General features: G+C 38.3%; 1 protein-coding gene across 1 annotated transcript in view; it reads left to right on the top strand.

Moving 5' to 3' along the window:
- The window catches only part of vwde (von Willebrand factor D and EGF domains), a 230,007-nt gene extending 216,868 nt beyond the window's left edge, over window positions 1-13,139 (top strand). Inside the window, exons 29-32 of the mRNA XM_059972621.1 lie at window positions 1,237-1,332; window positions 3,044-3,139; window positions 8,659-8,756; window positions 11,198-13,139. Of these exons, the coding sequence (XP_059828604.1) occupies window positions 1,237-1,332; window positions 3,044-3,139; window positions 8,659-8,756; window positions 11,198-11,218 (311 nt within the window). The 3' untranslated portion in view covers window positions 11,219-13,139. The remainder of the gene's footprint in view (window positions 1-1,236; window positions 1,333-3,043; window positions 3,140-8,658; window positions 8,757-11,197) is intronic.
- Window positions 13,140-21,247: the final 8,108 nt, after the last annotated feature.

The following is a 21,247-nucleotide window of genomic DNA, read 5'->3' as shown; positions in this document are numbered from 1 at the left end:
TCAGTGTTATTTTGCCAACCCTTGCCAAAATACAACATTCACTTGCATAAGCTGTACTAGAGGATGGGATATCAAAGTCCTTGAAGACTATAACTATTACATTCCCGACTGTACTGCCTTTAGGAGGGAAGAGAAGAACCTAGCACTTAACACTTGTGAATGAAACTGCCTGTTGTCACATCAACCAGTGATTGTGATGAATTTTTGAAGTTGTATTTGCTTGTATTATTCACAGTTCCAGCTATATGTTCTTATTTGTGTGTAATGAGGCAGTCCAATACAGATCTATATTATAAATAGTGTCTAACCATATTTACTCCAGTAGTAATGTACTACTGAGACTGTAATAGTAATTGTCTGATTTCTCAAATGCAGGAGTTTTGTTTAACCACAATGATTAGTATAATTGCAAATATTTTATGTACGTGGCATTTCTGTGCAACTCCCATGGGTGGTAAAGATGCATGAGCTTAACCTTAATAAGATAAAATTTAAAAAATGATTATGTCATGGCCAGCAGGGATACAAATTTTTGGAAAATGAGGCAGACTAGAGACTTTGAAATTGTTCATTTGTCATTGCGAACTTCAATCACAAGAGTGTTGTTCATTTGTTTTTTTTTTATCTTGGACATTAAGATACTGACTGAAAACTTGTTTATGTATTTCTGCTGATAACTTAATGTTATAATAGTTTTCATCATATAAAGTGTGTATTACGATCCATTACTAGAAATCAGCGTGCATAGCATCCATGGGAAACAAATGTGAATTTGGAATCTATTTATTTATTTATTTTACACATCACTGCCAGGTACTTGGTTTAGTGATACACAGCAGAATTGAATGTTGTGATCTCCACAGTTTAAAGAGTCCATGCCTTGCTCTGGCATAAGGCATGGGCAGTCATAGATTTTGTAAATGGCTACCGTAGAGAGTTCACTAAGGCCAAAACTCACCTTCATAAGGTTCCTGATGGTAAAGATATGGGCCACTGCTGTCAAAGCAAAGCATGCCAGCCACAGCAATCAGATTTAAAAAAAGCATCCATAGTATTTATTTTATGCTTAAATCTACATAATTATCAAATACACACAAGCTCTATATTTTGAATGATCCCACTGATACCATGCTACAGTAAATTTTTGGTTCTGTCAGTTTGACTGGACCTATTATTCCCTCCCATTGGCTAGTAATGAAATAAAGTTCTTCCAGCTAATGCATTCTTTTCACATAGGTATCTGTGAGCCAATGTGTATGAATGGAGGAAAGTGTGTACGCCCCAACATCTGCTCCTGTGTGTCAGGCTGGAGGGGAAAAAGATGTAATACATGTAAGTAAGTCAGAGATCCTGTGCCTATTCATGGAACGTAACTGTCATTCCTGGCAGTGTGTTCCAGGTACCTACCACTCTCTATCTCTTCCATTGCTTCTTGTAGAAACCTGTATATCGCATCCAATCCCAAGGTCTTATCAATCTTACAGAAGCTCCGCCACATACTAATTCTTAATGTCAACATGCACTGGAGTTTGTTCTATGCTAACCTCACATTCACAAGTTCCCTCTAGTCATCCTCCCGTTCTTCCTGAAAGTGTAGAACAGCTTAGCCTAGTCACCAGGCCTTCTCAATACACCTTCAAGCTCTCTTTTGTCCCCTTTTTAAGCTTTGTCCTGGAGACCTTATAACTCAAATGCTCACCTGATTCTTGCTTCTTAAACCCCAAGTATTCTTCCTCCTTTCCCTTGTCTAAATATTCCACCTCTCTTGTCAGCCCTAATCGTCAAATACATACAAACTGTGTATTTAAAATGATTTCACTGATACCATGCTATAGTAAATTTCAGTTCTGCTAGTTGCACCTTCACCCTACCATTCTTTCCCTGTATCAGTGAGACAAACCCATCCAGGATCCCATGCATTGGTCCCTAAACAACCTCTATATTAAGAAAATTTGATCTGAATTTACACTCCCAAGTTCCTGCCTAATACCATCATAACTAGCCCTCCCCCATTTAAATACTTTTGTATATAGCCAGCTCCTATCCTCTTCCATGACAATGTTAATGTTGAGGTCACTATCTCCAAAATGCTCACCCACCAAGAAGACTGTTACCTGACCGGGTTGGTTGCTTTGTACCAGATCTGATATGGCTTCTCTTAATCATCTGTCCACATACTGTGTCAAAAATTCTTCCTGGACACACTTAATATATTCTACCCCATCTAAACCTTTTGCACTTAAGGAGGTGTTGATCAATATTAAGGAAGTTAACTCACACTAAATGTTCCTAATTGTATTTATGCAAATTAAGCAACCTAGAATTAATCTAAACTAGTACCACTGAAGGCCAAGACACAGTCTTTGTGATGGATTACACGTGGGCCAGAATGAAACCAACATCCATGCTAGGAGCTTTGCTACCACAATCAGGAAAGATTTAAATTAAAATGGTGGGGAAGGAGAAGTACAAGCAGCAAGAGGAGAATTATTAGCTGCATTTGGCAGAGCAACTGGGATTATTTTAAGGATCAGAGGGAGCAGAATTTGAGAGTTGCATCCAGAAGATTTTTGTTGCACCATGTAGATACCCCATGAGGGAAGGAGCATTCCTGGATCTTGGGGAATGTAGCTGTTTGATAAATAGAGTGACCTTCGGGGATCATTTTGGAGATGATGCCCATAACTCTGTACATTTCAAATTAGTTGTGGAAAATAGGAATAACGTTTTTTAAATTGAATAGATGGAAGTAGAGAAAGAAAGGAAAAATAAAGATTGGTCGGTGACCATTCATTATAATTTTCATTAGTAGTACAATGAAAGGCCATCAATTTAAAACTTTAACTTTGTTTCACTTACCATATATTCTATTGAAACTGTTGACTATATAGCATCTCCAACACTGCTGACTGGGAATGAATTTCAAAATTTGTTTTAAATTACAAGTACTATTTCACTTACTCTTCATATCCTTGTGTTTACAATGCACTGTACATTGGAATTCAAAAATGCTAGAATCCACTTTAATCTTTTGGCAATTTAGCTGTCTGTATACAGAAGTGCAAAAATGGAGGAGAATGCATTGGGCCTAGTACCTGCCATTGTCTGCCTGGATGGGAAGGATTACAGTGTCAAATGCGTAAGTCCACTTTCAATAGTTATCTTTTTCTTGTTTGTAATATGGTGAGAATGCTTGCAAGGGAAAGGTATGAGTATCTGGAGCTACAACAACATGGCGCTGTAGGAGCCTTCTCCTGATTTTTGTGCCATTTTCATCACCTGCCACAGACAAATGATGAGGAACAAAGACACTGCAAAGCCAAACAGAAATGCCCAATTACAGTGAGAACGATCCGATGAAAAGTGGGAGAGATGTATTTCCATAAGAGGAAAATGTAAAAAAGTAAACTTGTATGTATCCCAATTTTCTTAAAAATAGAAATACAGGTGAGAGCTGCAGGTGGTTCAATGTAACAGAAAGGGTAGTGAATGTCTTGGCATATTGAACACCCTCTAAATTTAAAGGTTAACTATCTCTAAAACCACTGTCTAATCTAAACGTGATACAAACCAAAATATCTTCGAGCTTGTCCTACATATTTCCTCCAAGAGCTATGCTATATGGGTTTAAAAGCTGAAAACACCCTACTGTCATTTCAATAGCAGAACATCATGAAAGTTTTTCAGCAACTATCCAGTGTTATTAGATTAACCCTTCAAATCATAGCCTTTTAATTCGCCTTTCCTTGTTTGACAACATAACCTCAGGTTGCCTTTTGAGGACATAGTGCGCATTTTCTATATGCTTAAGCTCATGAGGAACAGACTAGGGAGCTGCTGAGGAATGAATCTACCTTACCTGTGGAAGATAGGAGGGCTGGTAATGCAGAACCTGTTCCTGTTGGACGCTCCTCTCAGTGAAGAAGATCTCCCTTGTGTTTCCCTTAATATTTCAGCTTTCACCCTTAACACATAACATTTAGTTGTAGTCCCATCCAGCCTCAATGGGGAAAAAAACATACTTGCATTTACCCTGTCTATGTAGTATGTACCCTCATCAAATCTCCATCAATCTCCAGTGCTCTAGGGAATAAAGTCCTAACCTATTCAGTCTTTCTGTGTAACTCAGATCCTCAAGTCCTGGTAGTGTAAATTTTCTCTATGCAATTTCAATCATATTGATATCTTTCCAGCAGATAAATGAACAGAAAGGCACACAATACTCCAAATTAGGCCTCACTATTGTCTGATACAACTTCAACATAACATCCAAGCTCCTGAGCTCCGTACTTTGATTTATGAAGGCCAATGTCCAAAAGCTGTTTTCATCACCACCCTATCACTTTCAAGGAATAATGGTTCTGTATTCCCAGACCCCTCTGTTCCATTTCACTCCTCGGTGTTCTTCTGTATAAGTCCTACCCTGGTTTGTCCTCCCAAATTGCAAACACCTCACACTTTTCTACATTAAATTCTATTTGCCATTTTCAGGCCATTTTTTCAGTTGTTCCAGATTCTTTGCAAGCTTTGATAGTCTTCCTCACTGCCCACTATGCCCACAATCTTTATGTCATCTGCAAATTTGCTAATCCAGTGTACTACATTATCATCCAGATCATTGATACAGATGACAAACAACAATTTCATCAATTCCTGTGGCACAGTTAGAGTGAGAATGATCTCCAGTCAGATCGTTCACAGGACGCCAGTCAGAGAAATAACCATCTACTACCTATCATTCTTTGGCTTCTTCCACAAAGCCAATGTCTAATCCAATTTACTACCTCATCCTGAATGCCAAGTGACTGAAACTTCTTGACCAACCTCTCACGCTGGACCTTGTCAAACACTTTGCTAAAGTCCATGTAGACATATCCACTGCCTTGCCTCATAAACTTTCCTGGCAACTTCCTCAAAAAACTCTATAGAATTGATTAGACACAACCTACCATACACAGAGCCATGTTGACTACCCTTAATCCATCAAAATACTTGTATATCCAGTCTCGTAAAATACCTGCCAATAACTTAACCTCAGTTGATCTCAAGCTCACTGGCATACAATTTCTCAGCTCATTCTTTGAGCCTTTCTTAAACAATGGAACAACATTAACTATCTTCCAGCACTGCTAGGGTTCCTACAATTTCTGTACTAGACTCCCACAATGTCCGAGGAACACCTTGTGTGGCCTCATCATGACAGTAGAGGAGACCATGGATTGATTTATCAGAATGGGAATGGGTAGTGGAATTAAAGTGGGTCTTTAATTTCACTGGGGATTTTGTTTCTTCTTCAGGTTGGAGGATCAACGCCTTGTATTATGTTTGGGTTGGCCTTCAAACTGATGGCATGAACATCGATTTCTCAAACTTCCAGTAATGCCCCCCCACTCTCCTTCACCATTCCCCATCCCCTTTTCCCTCTCCAACCTTATCTTCTTGCCTGCCCATCACCACTCTCTGGTGCTCCTCCCCTCCTTTCTTTCTTCCATGGCCTTCTGTTTTCTTCTATCAGACTCTTCCTTCTCCAGCCCTGTATCTCTTTCACCAATCAACTTCCCAGAACTTTACTTCATAACTCTTCCTGCCAATTTCACCTATCATCTTGTGTACTCTCTCTCCCCTCCCCAGCTTTAAAATCTACTCATCTTTTTTTCTCCAAGCCTGCCAAAGGGTCTCGGCCCAAAACGTCAACTGTACTTTTTTCAGTAGATGCTGCCTGGCCTGCTGAGTTCCTCCAGCATTTTGTGTGTGTTGCTTGGATTCCCAGCATCTGCAGATTTTCTCGTGTTTGTAAAGCCAAGTGAGTTGAGTCCAGCTGTAACTCAGTCAACAATTCTATAACTTGTGCAGCCCAAATCCTGCGAAGAGTTACACTAACGGATCATTAGAACCATTAAGAAAATTATGCTGTGCTATCAGAAGTTTAAAGTAAATTTACTATCAAATTATTTATATTTTACCATATACTACTGTAAGATTCATTTACTTGCTGACGTTCACAATAGATCAAAGAAATACAACAGAATCAAAGAAAACTGCACAGAAAGACTGACAACCAACCAATGTGGAAAAGAAAGCAAACTTTGCAAATATCAAATAATAAATAAATAATACGGAGTTGAAGAGTCCTTGAAACTGACCCTGTAGGTTTTGGAATCTGGTCAGAGCTCAGGTTATTCACGCTGGTTCAGGAGTCTGATGGTGAAGGTAATAACTATTTCTGAACCTGGTGGTGTGGGACCTGAGGCTCTTGTACCTCCTTCCTGAAAGCAGCAGCGAAACGAGAGTACCGTAGATTCTGGACTACAGAGCGCACCTGATTAAAAGCCGCATGCTCTAATTTTAGAAAGAAAATCAATTTTGTACTTGTACAGGCCGCACCGGATTTTAAGCCGCAGGTGTCCCACGTTGTAATATGAGATATTTACACAGAAAGATATTACACGTGAGGATTTTTTAACTTTTAATTAAATCCGTATGGTAACATAAACAAATACATATTGCAAATGCTTTTTTTCGAACAGTGCCTGTAACACAGCTACTTTTAAATATACATACGTATTGGTAACACACAAATTACGTTGCGTATACTTTTTTACTGAACAGTGCACGAACAACATTCCAATATCTCCTAACGACTGGTAAAAAAATATATATACTGCAGCCTACCAGGAAAAGTTATTGATCGCCTTCTTCATCTTCCTCCTGTGCACTAAAACCATCAAAGTCCTCTTCTTCAGTGTCCGAATTGAATAAAACCTCAGGATCTCGTCACTCACTTCAGTCTCTTCGTTGTTGCTCTCACTTGAGCGCACGCGGCCCTCTTCATCACGCAGCAGTCCAGCCTTTCGAAACCCATTGGTGATGGTGGATGTTGTGACACGGCTCCACGCATTTAGGATCCACTGGCAGACTTGAGTTAAAGATGCTCTTCACATGCGGCCTGTTTTGGTAAAGGATTTCTCGCCGATCGTCATCCAAGCCTCCCACTCAACGCGCAGCGCCACTTTAAATGCCCGGTTCACGCTGATGTCCAGTGGCTGCAAATACTTCGTGGTGTCCCCAGGAATCACAGCTGGAATTGAGTTTGTACTCTTGATGGCAGCTTTCACTGAACTTTCATTGTCAGCCGCTTAAAAATCACCATCGGTGGAAGCTTTAGTCCGGATGCTGTGCAGCTCAGAACACAAGTAGAATGCGTTCTCTCATGGCCACTTGTTTTCAGTGTGATGGACGAGTCACCTTTTTTATTAACAGTCCGAGTGAGAGGCAGGTCAAACGTCAAAGGTACTTCATCCATATTTATGATATCATCTGGCCCAATGGAATTCTCCGCTATCTTTGTTTGAGTGAATGTGCGGAAGTTAGCAAGTTTTTCCTCGTGGTCGGGAGGGAGCTGCTGACACAGAGTCATGCGTACCCTGACAGACAGGCCTTTTTGTCTCATAAATCTAAAACACCACGATGGCCCACCTCTAAAATCTTCGATTTTCTTTTTGGTGGCGATTGCTTTAGCCTTCAGTCTGATCTGCACGGTGGAAACACCGCGGCCGCCTGCTCTCTGTGTGTTAACCCAGTCTTCAAGAAAGTTTTCAAGTTCGGGCCATCTGCTATGATTACCTCTGAAAGCTTTTGTCGTCTTTTTGCATTGACTCAGTTCTTCACGCTGGCGTCTCCACCGTCTCATTATCGATTCATTTATGCCAAGATTATGTGCAGCAGCTCGATTTCCTTCTTCAACCGCCAGATTGATCGCCTTTAACTTAAAAGCTGCATCATATGCTTTTCTTCGAGTGTTTTCCATGTTGATGAGGGTGAGTACAAATGACTGATTTACAATAATTTAATTGTGAAAGTGCGCTTGATTTATCGTACAATTTCATTGGACCTCTGTGAACTACTCATCAATTTTATTGGTCTACTGTTACGAGGCAAGATGTTTTTGGCTGCATGAAAAAAAAACATGCATTAGCCGCACCGTAGTATAGGCCACAGTGTTGCCGCAGTGTTCAAAGCGTGGGAAAAAAGTAGTGGCTTATAGTCCGGAATTTACGGTATGTTCTGAGTGGTGTGAGTCCTTGCTGATGATCCATCAAATATAAATGGTTAAAGGATTTTAGCTGTTCATAATTTTTTTTGAACAAAATCACTGATCTCCTGATCAAGAACATCCAAAGAATGAGACAATTAACTATTTAAGCCAATTTTGCAAGGTGTCCCTACAGCCTTTCACCAGAGCCTATGATATTTTTGAGACCCTAGAAACCTTTCTTACAACTTTCTGGACACTGTTATACAATTACAGCCATTTTTCTTACATTACAGTGACCTAATAGTTGCAAGAAAGGGCTTGCACAACTAATCAAATGAAATTAAGATCTTCCTGTTAATAGGTTTAGTGGAGGAAAAGGACATGGAATAAATTTTTTACGTTTTGGATTTTGTTTGTTGTCAGGAAGGTTTCACCCACACCTCCTTCAAACAGTCCCGCCGCAAGATGGTTTAGGTATAGTTCCAGAGGCCAGTTCATCTTCATAATGGCCCATAATTCAGCTTTGAGGATGAATTTGGCAAGGGGGTGGTAGAAATTGTTGAAAATTGTACTGTTTATATTTTGCACTATATAAATGTTGATTTGCTTTTAATTTTTCACAGCTATATGCCAACAAAAATGCTTGTATGGAGGCAAATGTATTCTTCCAAATGTGTGTTCTTGTCGTCCAGGATATACCGGAATCATTTGTGGTAAGAAGGTGAGCTCAAATTTTCATTATTGATATTTTTACAAAGAAGTAAAGTACATAACAATTGCTCATTTAGTACTTTACTAACTGGTACTTTAGCCAAAGTACTCTAGCTGACATCGGGTTGATTAGTACCTGCCCAGAACAGCACGTTCAGAATAAATAAGCTTTTACTGAATCCCAGTTTCGTTCTGTAGTCCCCTGGCACTCAGGCTTGCTCAGCCCACTTCTGTCAAACTGGGTAATCAGCTCATGTGGATGCTGTGTGATGTCCCCACCACGCCAAATAACAGACAGTACACCATATGCGATTAAATGATTACATTTTGTAGATCTTACTAGAACTAAGTGATTATTAACGATACAGTTTATATGACAGAAAAGCAAATAAAGAAAAGGCACCAAAACTTATCAAAGTCCAAACCACTTTGTGCACAACTGTTGGAGCTCAATTAACGAAGTCTTCTGGCCACCATTCGATCCCCTCAGAGCTCTTCGACTCGTAGCTCAGGATCACCTGAAGTGATCAACCAAGCACCCCCTGTCTTCGTCTCCTCTCCTCACCGAAAATCCTGGCCTCGGACCCCTGCTCGGGGTCCGTTCTGTCGCCCAGCTAACAGCATCGTGTCCTCTCTCTCTCACCCCCTTGCACCGACTCCCCAAATGCCCACCAACAATAGCTTACAGACCCAGAAGAGAGAATAACATTAAGTCCAATTGGTTAACAAATGAATACAATCCCCGTTATCAGCAACTCTAAACCCAAACAAACTGTGAGAGAAAGCACTTATCATAACAAAGAAGCATTCCTACTTTTAACAAAACAAAGAAGCCATTTTGATTAACATGCGCAGTAACAAAGAAAAAAGAAACCCCCTTACCCAATAAGAAACTCCCTTACAGTACCTTGCCCTATTTGAGCTGCTTCTACACCCACAACTTCTCATTTGTTGACAGCAGAAGAAAGCTTCCATGAGCTTAGTGTTATTTTATCTTGAGCTTAAATATTTGTTTCTTATCATCCATTCCACCCCACTCCAATTCAAAGATGAACCACTTTCATGATAATAAATGGTATTGGTATTTCCAGAGGCTATATCTCCATCTGCCATACTTGATCAGAATGAGGGTTAATATCTCCAGCATATGTCATTAAACTTGTTGCTATATGGCAGCAGTACATTGCAATACATAAACTATAAATTACAGTACTCTGTGTATATATTATAATATTAAATAAGTAATGACAAAAAAGGACATAGTGTGGTAGTGTTCATGGATTGAATGTCCATTTATTATTTTGATAACAGAGGAGAAGAAGCTATTCCTGAATCATTGTATGTCTGCCTTCAGGCTCCTGTACCTCCTCCCAGATGGTAGCAAAGTGAAGAAGGCAAGGCCTGGGTGATGGGAGTCCTTAATGATGGATGCCCCCTTTTTGAGGCATCGCTCCTTGAAGAAGCCATGCATGCGGTGGGGTGGGGTGGGGGGTGACTAGTGCCCATGATAGACTGAGCTCACAACTTTCTGCAGCTTATTTGGATCCTGTGCATTGACCCCCACCTCCCACTATACCAGATGGTGTTGCAGCCAGTCAGAGTGCTGTCCACGGTACATCTGTAGAAATGCCTTTTGTCACTGCTGGTTAGCCTTCCATTCATTGTCTATACCTCACTAATGATAATTGTTTACTATTCCTGTGGTTACAGACATAGACTGCCCTCAACACAGAGTAACACTTCCATGCTACATTGCTGTCTTTCCACAGCCTCAACACCCCAATTCCATCAGGCACCCTACAGCCCTCCACGTGCCTCATGTTCATCCAACTCTGGTCTCTTGTCTGACCCTGCTCCATTAGTGCCATATTAATAGCCCAGTCTTCAGCTGTTTTGCCTTGACCTCCGAAACTCCCTAGTGCACACCTATCTCCTCCTACAAAATTCTTAAAACTATCTACATGCTGTATATCCTGCAACAAGATATTTTAAATACTCATCCAAATTTTTTTTTATGAGGTCCAACCCAAAGACAAAATTTGCACTCCATCAAAAACACTTGGCTTGAGTCCTTAAGAAATATACGACTAAATATTTCCTTTTATTTCTTTGTTTTCTTTATATCTGATTATTCTGTGGTACATCTCAAAATGTTACTGAAACGCAAGCATCGTTCACTCTTGGGTTTTTCCACTTAAGCTAATTTAGTTAAGATCAGCCAATTTAGTATAAATTAGTATTTAAGAAGGGACATTTTTGCTGTATTGCTTTGTCATTATAAACCTTTTACTGTAGTAAGGTAAGTGTTCAGTTTGGATTACATAATTAATACCCAATGCATAAGTTATAACGGGCTTACCCTTCACACCAGGACAAATAAATCTGTCATGATTGTTTCTGAGCAAAATCTGATCATTTACAGTCACAATTAATTGTTCCTTCTTTTTCCAGATACCATTGAAACTGGGTTAACTTGACCCCAGTATCTAATTTCTTCTAGCAATAATGGACATTACGCTGAATTTGACTGAGAACTGGAAATTAACATTGCTCAATTATTAACATTGCAGAATTAAATTAAACCATGCACAGATACTTAGAGCTCTGTATTAAACTGTAGGGCTATTCAGAGGTTTGAGTAATTTGGTGTTTATAGCTAAGTAATGAGGTATTGTAAAGCAAATGTATTGGCTCTCATATCACTTCCTCTTGTAGCTTTACTACCTCAGTGCAATGCTCAAGCGTTCATTACCGGACACTTGGAACTTCACCTGTTTTTGTGAAACATTTACATAATCTCCACCTACTGTGGAACATTTTAACCTGATTTGTTTACTAAATTTTAGCAGAAAATCAAATTGTTTCTAAGATTTATTTTAATTGCATTGGAACCTCATTTGAATTATTTGCAGTTACAACTGTGGGATCTGCAACCACACTGCTAAATGTAATCCCACAATAACATCTCCCAGTGCTTTTCCCATAGTGTTGCACAGAAATTGACGACAATTTGGAGTGGCTTGTGGTAAATAATTTAGAATGATTTCAGCTCGTCTTCCTTATTTACAACAGGTTAGCAGATCTCAATGTCAGAGTTCAGAGGGAGGAACTCATCCAACCAGACACTTTCCAAGTGGAAAAGCATTTAATCAAGGAAAATGATCCCTTATGTAACAGACTAGAAAGCTAACAGTATGCTTAGGAGACACAAGAGGTTCTGCAAATGTTGGAATCTGGAGCAACAAAATGGTGGAGAAACTCAGAGTCAGACAGCATCTATGGGGGGAAATGACCAGTCAGCATTTCAGACTAGGACCATTTAACAAGAATAGTTCCTCCAAAATTTTGTATGTGTTGCTTGTATTTAAGCTCAAAATATACCATGCTAACATTAAGATTTGAACATTTAAAATCTCTCACCAGGCTTTGAGCAGTATTTTAAGAGACATTACCCCATTTGTATTAAATACCACATTAACATATGAACCAAGCAACAACATATGCTAGAGGTTCATTCACTAATATCCCAACAATTTGTATTATAGATTAAATCAAACATACTTAAATGTGTAATAAGTATTTATTGTGGGGGGGGGGGGGAAGAATTTCATCTTGGTCAAGCTGAACTAATGCAAACTTTTTTTAAACAGTAAGTTACTAAAACTAGTTAGGTACGCCATTTACTTCACTACCATGGATGTTTTTATCCCAGATGTGGTGGCTCAAAACTATAGTTCAGTATTGTCTTAACTTCATCTACAAATCTCTGCCACTTATGTAACATAATATTTAAGTAACCACATTAAGTGGGCTTCTAGGAGATGCATATACTTGTGCATATTCTACCAGAACTGGAATTATTACTACAATTTACCTACAACCATACAGTGCACTTTTGTACGAACATCCCATACATTCAGAATAAGGTTTGGAATCTTGTCTAATTGGTTATATTTTCTTTTACATAAAGTAATGTTTTATACTGTACTAAATTAAGAAATTGATAAAAATCATCATTTTATCATTGAATTATAAGATTAGCTTTGGTTTTAAGAATTTGATGTCCAAGTTCATGGAATTCATGCACAATGTGTTGAAATGTTCCCTTTAATCCAGTTGCATGTTTCTGACTTTTATGCCATACAATATTCATCTTAAGACATTTTTAAATAAAGGTGCTCATAAAGTTTGTTGAAGTATGTTTGAAATCCAGTAATCTAAATCAATTAATCCAAATTATTTGTTTTAAACTATTTCTTTAGATGTGACCCATCAAAAATGTTTAAGATTTGATTATCAATTATTGAAAAATTGTTGCATAATGTGTATATACCAAATGTATTCTTAATGCCTAAGTTGTTTTGTTTAATTAACACTGTACATATATATTACATATGAGCATTAAGATTTTCATGTAAAAGTATTGAATTTATTTTTAATTACCAAGTTGTAAATTCTGTACATTCCAAATAAACACATGAAATCCAAGACATATTTAAATAATCAAGGGAAGAATATTGTGTCTCTGTAGTTAATGAAAGGTTATTCAACATCAGTGCAGAAAATTCATCATGCCCTGTACAACGATTACCCCAATGAATAAAGATCATGATGGAAGCAGTATGGAGAAATACGGGGACCAAGGAATGAGAAAACTGACAATGGGAATAATGCGTAGGACATGGAAGATTTAAAAAAATAGCACCACAGGCAAAAGAGGTGGATTTGTGGTGTACGTAGCTGCTTTCGCAATGATCATGAGACAAGTAGTGGACAGACCAATTGATGGTCCAATTGACAAATTGGTCAAGGTTGGTATAGCTTCCGGTAAGGAACACTGTGATCTCTGAAGTGCAGAAAACAAAAGAAAAGAGAGGTAGGAAGATTAGACAAGTTTTATGTTCTGTTTGTAGGAACCAAACAGGAATAGCACCTACCTACTTGTATTGAGAAAAAATATCCCATTCATCCTAAGCTATCTAGCATCAGTCCTTGCCAATCATAACAAGTCAAAGTGTTTATAGTATTTAGTGATATTTCAGAACAAAATATTTTCTACCATGTAAAAATTCAAGCAGAAATTAAGATAATCAATGAACACCTATACCTTCAAAATTGAGAATTTCTAATCAGATCATTTATTAGAAACATAGAAAACCTACAGGACCTTGGGCCCACAAAGTTGTGCCGAACATGTCGCTACCTTACAAATTACTAGGCTTACCTATAGCCCTCTATTTTACTGAGCATATTCCTATCCAAAAGTCTCCCAAAAGACCCTATCATATCTGCCTCCACCACTGTTGTTGGCAGCCCATTCCACGCACTCACCACTCTCTGAGTAAAAAACTTACCCCTGACATCTCCTCTGTACCTACTCCCCAGCACCTTAAACCTGTGTCTTCTTGTGGCAACCATTCAGCCCTGGGAAAAAGCCTCTGACTATCAACACATCCATGCCTCTCATCATCGTATATGCCTTTATCAGGTCACAGCTCATCCTCCTTCACTCAAGGAGAAAAGGCCGAGTTCACTCAATCTATTCTCATAGGCATGCTCCCCAAAGCTGGCAATATCCTTGTAAATCTCCTCAGCACTCTTTCTATGGTTTCTACATCCTTCCTGTAGTGAGGCAACCAGAATTAAGCACAGTACTCCAAGTGGGGTCTGACCAGGGTCCTATATAGCTGCAACTTTACCTCTCGGCCCCTAACTTCAATTCCATGATTGAAGAAGGCCAATACACCATACGCCTTCTTAACCACAGAGTCAACCTGCGCAGCTGCTTTGAGCGTCCTATGAACTCGGACCCCAAGATCCTTCTGATCCTCCACGCTACCAAGAGTCTTACCATTAATACTATATTCTGCCATCATAGTTGACCTACAGACTGAACCAACTCACATTTATCTGGATTGAACTCCATCTGCCACTTCTCAGCCCAGCTTTGCATCCTATCAATGTCCCGTTGTAACCTCTGACAGCCCTCCACACTACCCACAACACCCACAACCTTTGTGTCATCAACATATTTACTAACCCATTCCTCAACTTCCTCATCCAGGTCACTTATAAAAATCATGAAGAGTAGGGGTCCCAGAATAGATCTTTGAGGCACACCACTGGTCATCAGCCTCCATGCAGAATATGACCTGTCTACAACCATTCTTTGCCTTCTGTGGGCAAGCCAGTTCTGGACCCACAAAGCAATGTCCCCTTGGATCCCATGCCGCCTTATTTTCTCAATAAGCCTTGCATGGGGTACCTTATCAAATGCCTCGCTGAAATCCATATACACTACATTTACGGCTCTATCTCCATCAATGTGTTTAGTCACATCCTCAAAAAATTCAATCAGGCACAACCTACCTTTGACAAAGCCATGCTGACTATTCCTAATCATATTATGTCTCTCCAAATGTTCATAAATCCTGCCTCTCAGGATCTTCTCCATCGACTTACCAACCACTGAGGTAAGACTCACTGGTCTACAATTTCCCGGGCTATCTCTACTCACTTTCTCAAATAAAGGAACAGTATCTGCAACCCTCCAATCCTCCGGAACCTCATCCGTCCCCATTGATGATGCAAAGATCATCACCAGAGGGTCAGCAATCTCCTCCCTCGACTCCCACAATAGCCTGGGCTACATCTCATCTGGTCTCGGCGACTTATCCAACTTGATGCTTTCCAAAAGCTCCAGCACATCCTCTTTCTTAATATCTACATGCTCAAGCTTTTCAGTCTGCTGCAAGTCATCACTACAATCACCAAGATCCTTTTCCATAGTGAATACTGAAGTATTCATTAAGTACCTCTGCTTTCGGTTCCTTACACGCTTTCCCACTGTCAAACTTGAAAGGTCCTACTCTTTCACATCTTATCCTCTTACTCTTCAGGTACTCGTAGAACGCCTTGAGGTTTTCCTTAATCCTGCCCACCAAGGCCTTCTCATGGCCCCTTCTGGCTCTCCTAATTTCCTTCTTAAGCTCCTTCCCATTAGCCTTATAATCTTCTAGATTTCTAACATTACCTAGCTCTCTGGACCTTTTGTAAGCTTTGCTTCTTAACTAGATTTATTACAGCCTTTGTACACCACAGTTCCTGTACCCTACCATAACTTGCCTGTCTCATTGGAACGTACTTATGCAGTACTCCACAAATATCCCTTGCACATTTGCCACATTTCTTCCTTACTTTACCCTGAGAACATGTTTCCAATTTAAGCTTCCAATTTCCTGCCTGATAGCCTCATAATTCCCCTTACTCCAATTAAACACTTTTCTAACTTGTCTGTTCCTATCTCTCGCCAAAGCTATTGTAAAGGAGATAGAATTATGATCACTATCTCCAAGATGCTCTTCCACTATGAGATCTAACACCTGACCAGGTTCATTTCCCAATACCAAATCAAGCACAGCCCCTCCTCTTGTAGGCTTATCTACATATTCTGTCAAGAAACTTTCTTGCACACACCAGCAAATTCCACCTCATCTAAACCCTTTGCTCTAGGGTGGCGCCAATCGATATTTGGGAAATTAAAATCTCCCATCACAGCAACTCTGTTATTATTACACCTTGTTGACTTAAAATGTAAAAGCTTGAAAATTTCCACTGAGGACAAATCTGGAATTTTGAAACCAAGCATAGCAAATATAGTTGATCTCTAATCATTGTTTATTATTTCAACAGAAGTACTAGCATAAATGTAGACTTATTCATATTAAAGATAGCTATTGCATTAAAAACCAAATTCAACAAATAAACATGCAAAGCAGGGAAAATAAAATCTTCATTCAATCCTTTATCCTCAGAAAAGGCAAGAATTTTATGGAAGGTTTCCCACACTTTTTTTTGATAGTATTTGCTTGAAAACTTAATACACTGCTAAATGAAAAGTTAATCAATAAGGAAAAATGTATCCTGTCCAGAAAATTCTATTTTGGTCAAAATTTGTCTACACTGTAGAATCCATGACATTTTTCCCTCCATGCAAGCAAGTATACGGTTGCATACAAATCAAATCAATTTTGATAATCTGGTTTAGCAGACCAATCTTATGACTGTCCTAAAATTGTAATAAATTTGAATAATAGAATTTAAACGAACTTGACATTTACCATACTCAAAGTTGTGTCGTTAGAGATTTCCTGGATTAGAAGAAATAGGTAATCATTGAGAATAATTATTTAAAAATTTATTCTTGTGTGTTGGTTTTAGGCACAAGCACAACCTTTTTTTTTGGGGGGGGGTTGCAGAATTTCAAGTCCAAAGCATTTAAACTAGAAACATAGAAAGAAACATAGAAAACCTACAGCACAATACAGGCTGTTCAGCCCACAAAGCTGTGCCGAACATGTCCCTACCTTAGAAATTACTGGGGTTACCCATAGCCCTCTATTGTTCTAAGCTCCATGTACCTATCCAAAAGACTCTTAAAATACCCTGTTGTATCCACCTCCACCACCGTTACCGGCAGCCCATTCCACGCACTCACCACTCTCTGCGTAAAAAAAACTTACCCCTGACATCTCCTCTGTACCTGCTTCCAAGCATCTTAAAAGTATGCCCTCTTATGCTAGCCATTTCAGCTCTGGGAAAAAGTCTCTGACTATCCACTTGATCAATGCCTCTCATAATCTTACACACCTCTATCAGGTCACCTCTCATCCTCCGTCACTCCAAGGAGAAAAGGCCGAGTTCACTCAACCTATTCTCATAAGGCATGCTCCCCAATCCAGGTAACATCCTTGTAAATCTCCTCTGCACCCTTTCCAATGGTTTCCATGTCCTTCCTGTAGTGAGCTGACTAGAATTAAGCACAGTACTCCAACTGGGGTCTGACGAGGATCCTATATAGCTGTAACATTACCTCTTGTCTCCTAAACTCAGTCCCGCGGTTGATGAAGGCCAATGAACTGTATGCCTTCTTAACCACAGAGTCAACCTGCGTAGCAGCTTTGAGTGCCCTATGGACTCGGACCCCAATATTCCTCTGATCCTCCACACTGCCAAGAGTCTTACCATTAATACCATATTTCTGCCATCAACTAATATGTTAATTGAATGAAATGGGGGCTGAACATTGTGGATTTGATCAATTGGATGATTGAGGAGCTGAAGAGATTGCTCGGCTCACTCATAACTTAAGCTCCTGTGATCTGCAGCTTATCTGACAATTTACTGAAGCTTGCAATACTATTTATAATGTAATGGTTCAAAGATGGGTTCTCATACTTTGCACTTGCACAAGAAAAGCTATTATCAAAACATTGTAATTATGAAGATGGCAACTGTGCTGACATCAGATAAAGTTTTGCTTCTTTCTCCAATTACATGGATAGAAATTTTGTGTACAGTTATAACTAACATAGCAGTCTCTCTAATATCACCAGTTACACATTTATTGAATTGAGTTTCCACTAAAGATTTCACACAAACTTCCAAGATTAAATTTAATTCCTGGCTACATTAAAGAACTGAACCTGATTTTGGAAAACTAATGTCCTGCTTGGCCTTAACCTGAACTCTAAAAGCCCATTTCCCAGTCATCACTTATGATTATTCACATCTATTTCCACAACACCACTTAGAGTACCATTTCCCCCGATTCAGTCTGCTTCTTCACACTCTGTTTCTTCACTAAAAGTTTCAAAAATGTTCAAAGTTCAAGGTACACATATTATCAAAGTATGTATGTATACCATATACAACTTTGAGATTTATTTTCTTGCAGGCAGCCACGATAAAAGCAGAATAGATCCGTGAAAATCCCAACACCACAAAGAGAGTCAAACAAGCAACATGTAAGAGAAAAGAATGAATCATACAAACAGTAAGAGAGTAAACAGATAACACTCAGAACATGAATCGCAGAGTCACCAAAAGTGAGTCCAAATCCACAGTCCTAGTTCAAGGCTGCAGCTGGTCCAGGAGCCTGACGGCTGCAGGCCGCAGTCACAGAGTCAAGTTCTGGTGGGTGCAGGGTCAGCTCGGCACCGGGACGAGTTCCAATGGCTGCAGGCCGTAGCCACGAAGCCTGTTCAGCACTGAGGCAAGTGCCAATGGCTGCAGGCCAAGGCCAAAGAGCCAGTTCAGTGCTGGAGTGAGTGTTGATGGCTGCTGCTGCACAGTCCGTTCAGCACTCTGGTGAGTAAAGCCTCAGGGAGTAGTGGAGCATTTACTGTCAATTTCTAACCTTCACATAGTAATTACTTTTCTTTTTCAATCTTTTTATTAGTTTTTTAAGAAAAACATAACATAATATTATATTAAATAGGTTATGAATACAATAGATTTGAAATTAAGTTGGTAACAAGATAACAATATCTTATTAAACTATCAGCGAAAAAGGATCATACAATATCAATCTAATTTGTATTGATTGTACATGAAAAGATTAAAAATAATCATCAAAAGAAAAAAAAATGTAAAATATAAGAAAAAATGAATATTTAAGGAAATAATAAAAAAAATAAACCTAAACTAACATGGGCAATAATAATAGTTTATAAGTATATGATGGTGTCAAAAACTCCGGAACTCCATACCAGAACAAGAGTAATAAGAGTAAAGGTCTGGAAGAAGTCAAATTAATTCATATGAAAGTGTCTAATGAACGGTCCCCAAGTTTCTTCAAATTTAATTGATGAATCAAAAATAGTACTTCTAATTTTTTCTAAACTTAAACAAGAAATAGTTTGAGAGAACCACTGAAATGTGGTAGGAGGATTTACTTCTTTCCAATTTTGTAATATAGATCTCCTGGCCATTAATGTTACAAAGGCAATCATTCGTCTAATTGAAGGGGAGAATCGACTATCATCTTCATTTGGTATACCGAAAATTGCAGTGATAAAATGAGGTTGTAAATCAATATTCCAAATTGAGGAAATGGTAGCAAATATGTCCTTCCAATAATTATGTAAAGTAGGACATGACCAAAACATGTGGGTCAATGAAGCCACATCTAAATGACATCTGTCACATTGAGGATTAACATGAGAATAAAACTGAGCAAGCTTATCTTTAGACATATGAGCTCTATGTACAACCTTAAATTGTATTAAAGCATGTTTAGCACATATAGAAGAAGAATTAACCATTTGTAAAATTTTTTCCCATTTTTCCGTTGAAATATTGTATTGAAGTTCTTTTTCCCATTCCTGTTTAATTCTACCTGATATCTCTGGTTGTATCTTCATAATCATATTATAAATAAGAGCCACTAATCTCTTCTGACAGGGATTTAAAGTAAAAATCATATCTGAAAAATCTATCAAGGTTGAATTAGGAAAGGATGGTAAAACTTTATACAAAAAGTTTCTAATTTGTAAATATCTAAAAAAATTAGATTTAGGTAATTTAAATTTGTTAGAAAGTTGATCAAAAGACATCAAACTACCTTCAGAAAAAAGATCGCGAAAACATATTATACCTTTCCTTTTCCATATATTAAAAGCTTGATCTGTTAAAGAGGGTTTAAAGAAAAAATTAAGTAAGATAGGGCTATCAAGAACGAAGTTTTTTAGAGTAAAAAATTTACGAAATTGAAACCAAATTCGTAATGTATGTTTGACAATTGGGTTAGATATCTGTTTATTAAGTTTAACTAAATCAACAGGGAGAGAAGAGCCAAGTACAGAAAATAAAGAATATCCTTGTGTACCATTACATTCTAAATTTACCACTGTGGGCACAATGGTGAATCTAAATCTAATTTCCAGTATAATAAATTCCGAATATTATTCGCCCAATAGTAAAATCTAAAATTGGGTAAAGCTAAACCACCATCTTTTTTAGATTTCTGTAACTGTCTTTTACTTAATCTGGGGTTTTTATTTTGCCACACAAATGAGGAAATTTTTGAATCAATGCTATCAAAAAAAGACTTAGGAATAAAAGTTGGTAAGGCTTGAAATAAATATAAAAATTTCGGTAAAATCATCATTTTAACAGCATTGATCCGACCAACCAATGATAAGGATAAAGGAGACCATCTAGTAGTAAGTTGTTGAATTTGATGAAGCATAGGTAAAAAATTCAATCTGAATAAATCTTTATATTTCTTGGTAATTTTTATACCTAAATAAATAAAATTATCAGTAACAATTTTAAATGGTATCCTGTCATTCAGTAAAGTTTGTGCATTTAAAGGGAAAAGTTCACTCTTATCCAAATTTAATTTGTAACCAGAAAAACTACCAAACTGAACCAACAAGAATAGAATAGCGGGAATAGAATTATCAGGATCAGAAATATATAACAACAAGTCATCAGCATAGAGTGATAACTTATATAATTTCTCATTACGGGTAATACCAGAAATATTAGGGGATTCACGAATAGCAATGGCTAAAGGTTCTAATGCAATATTAAATAATAAAGGACTTAAGGGACAACCTTGTCTCGTACCACGAGATAATTGAAAAAAAAGAGGATCTATAATTATTCGTAAGAACAGAAGCAACAGGTTTATAATATATTAATTTAATCCATGAT

The sequence above is a fragment of the Hypanus sabinus genome, chromosome 6, assembly GCF_030144855.1.
Source record: "Hypanus sabinus isolate sHypSab1 chromosome 6, sHypSab1.hap1, whole genome shotgun sequence".
In the NCBI taxonomy this organism is placed as follows: Eukaryota; Metazoa; Chordata; class Chondrichthyes; order Myliobatiformes; family Dasyatidae; genus Hypanus; species Hypanus sabinus.
Note: the sequence above shows the minus strand (reverse complement) of the source record. Positions and strands in the feature narration are given on the sequence as shown.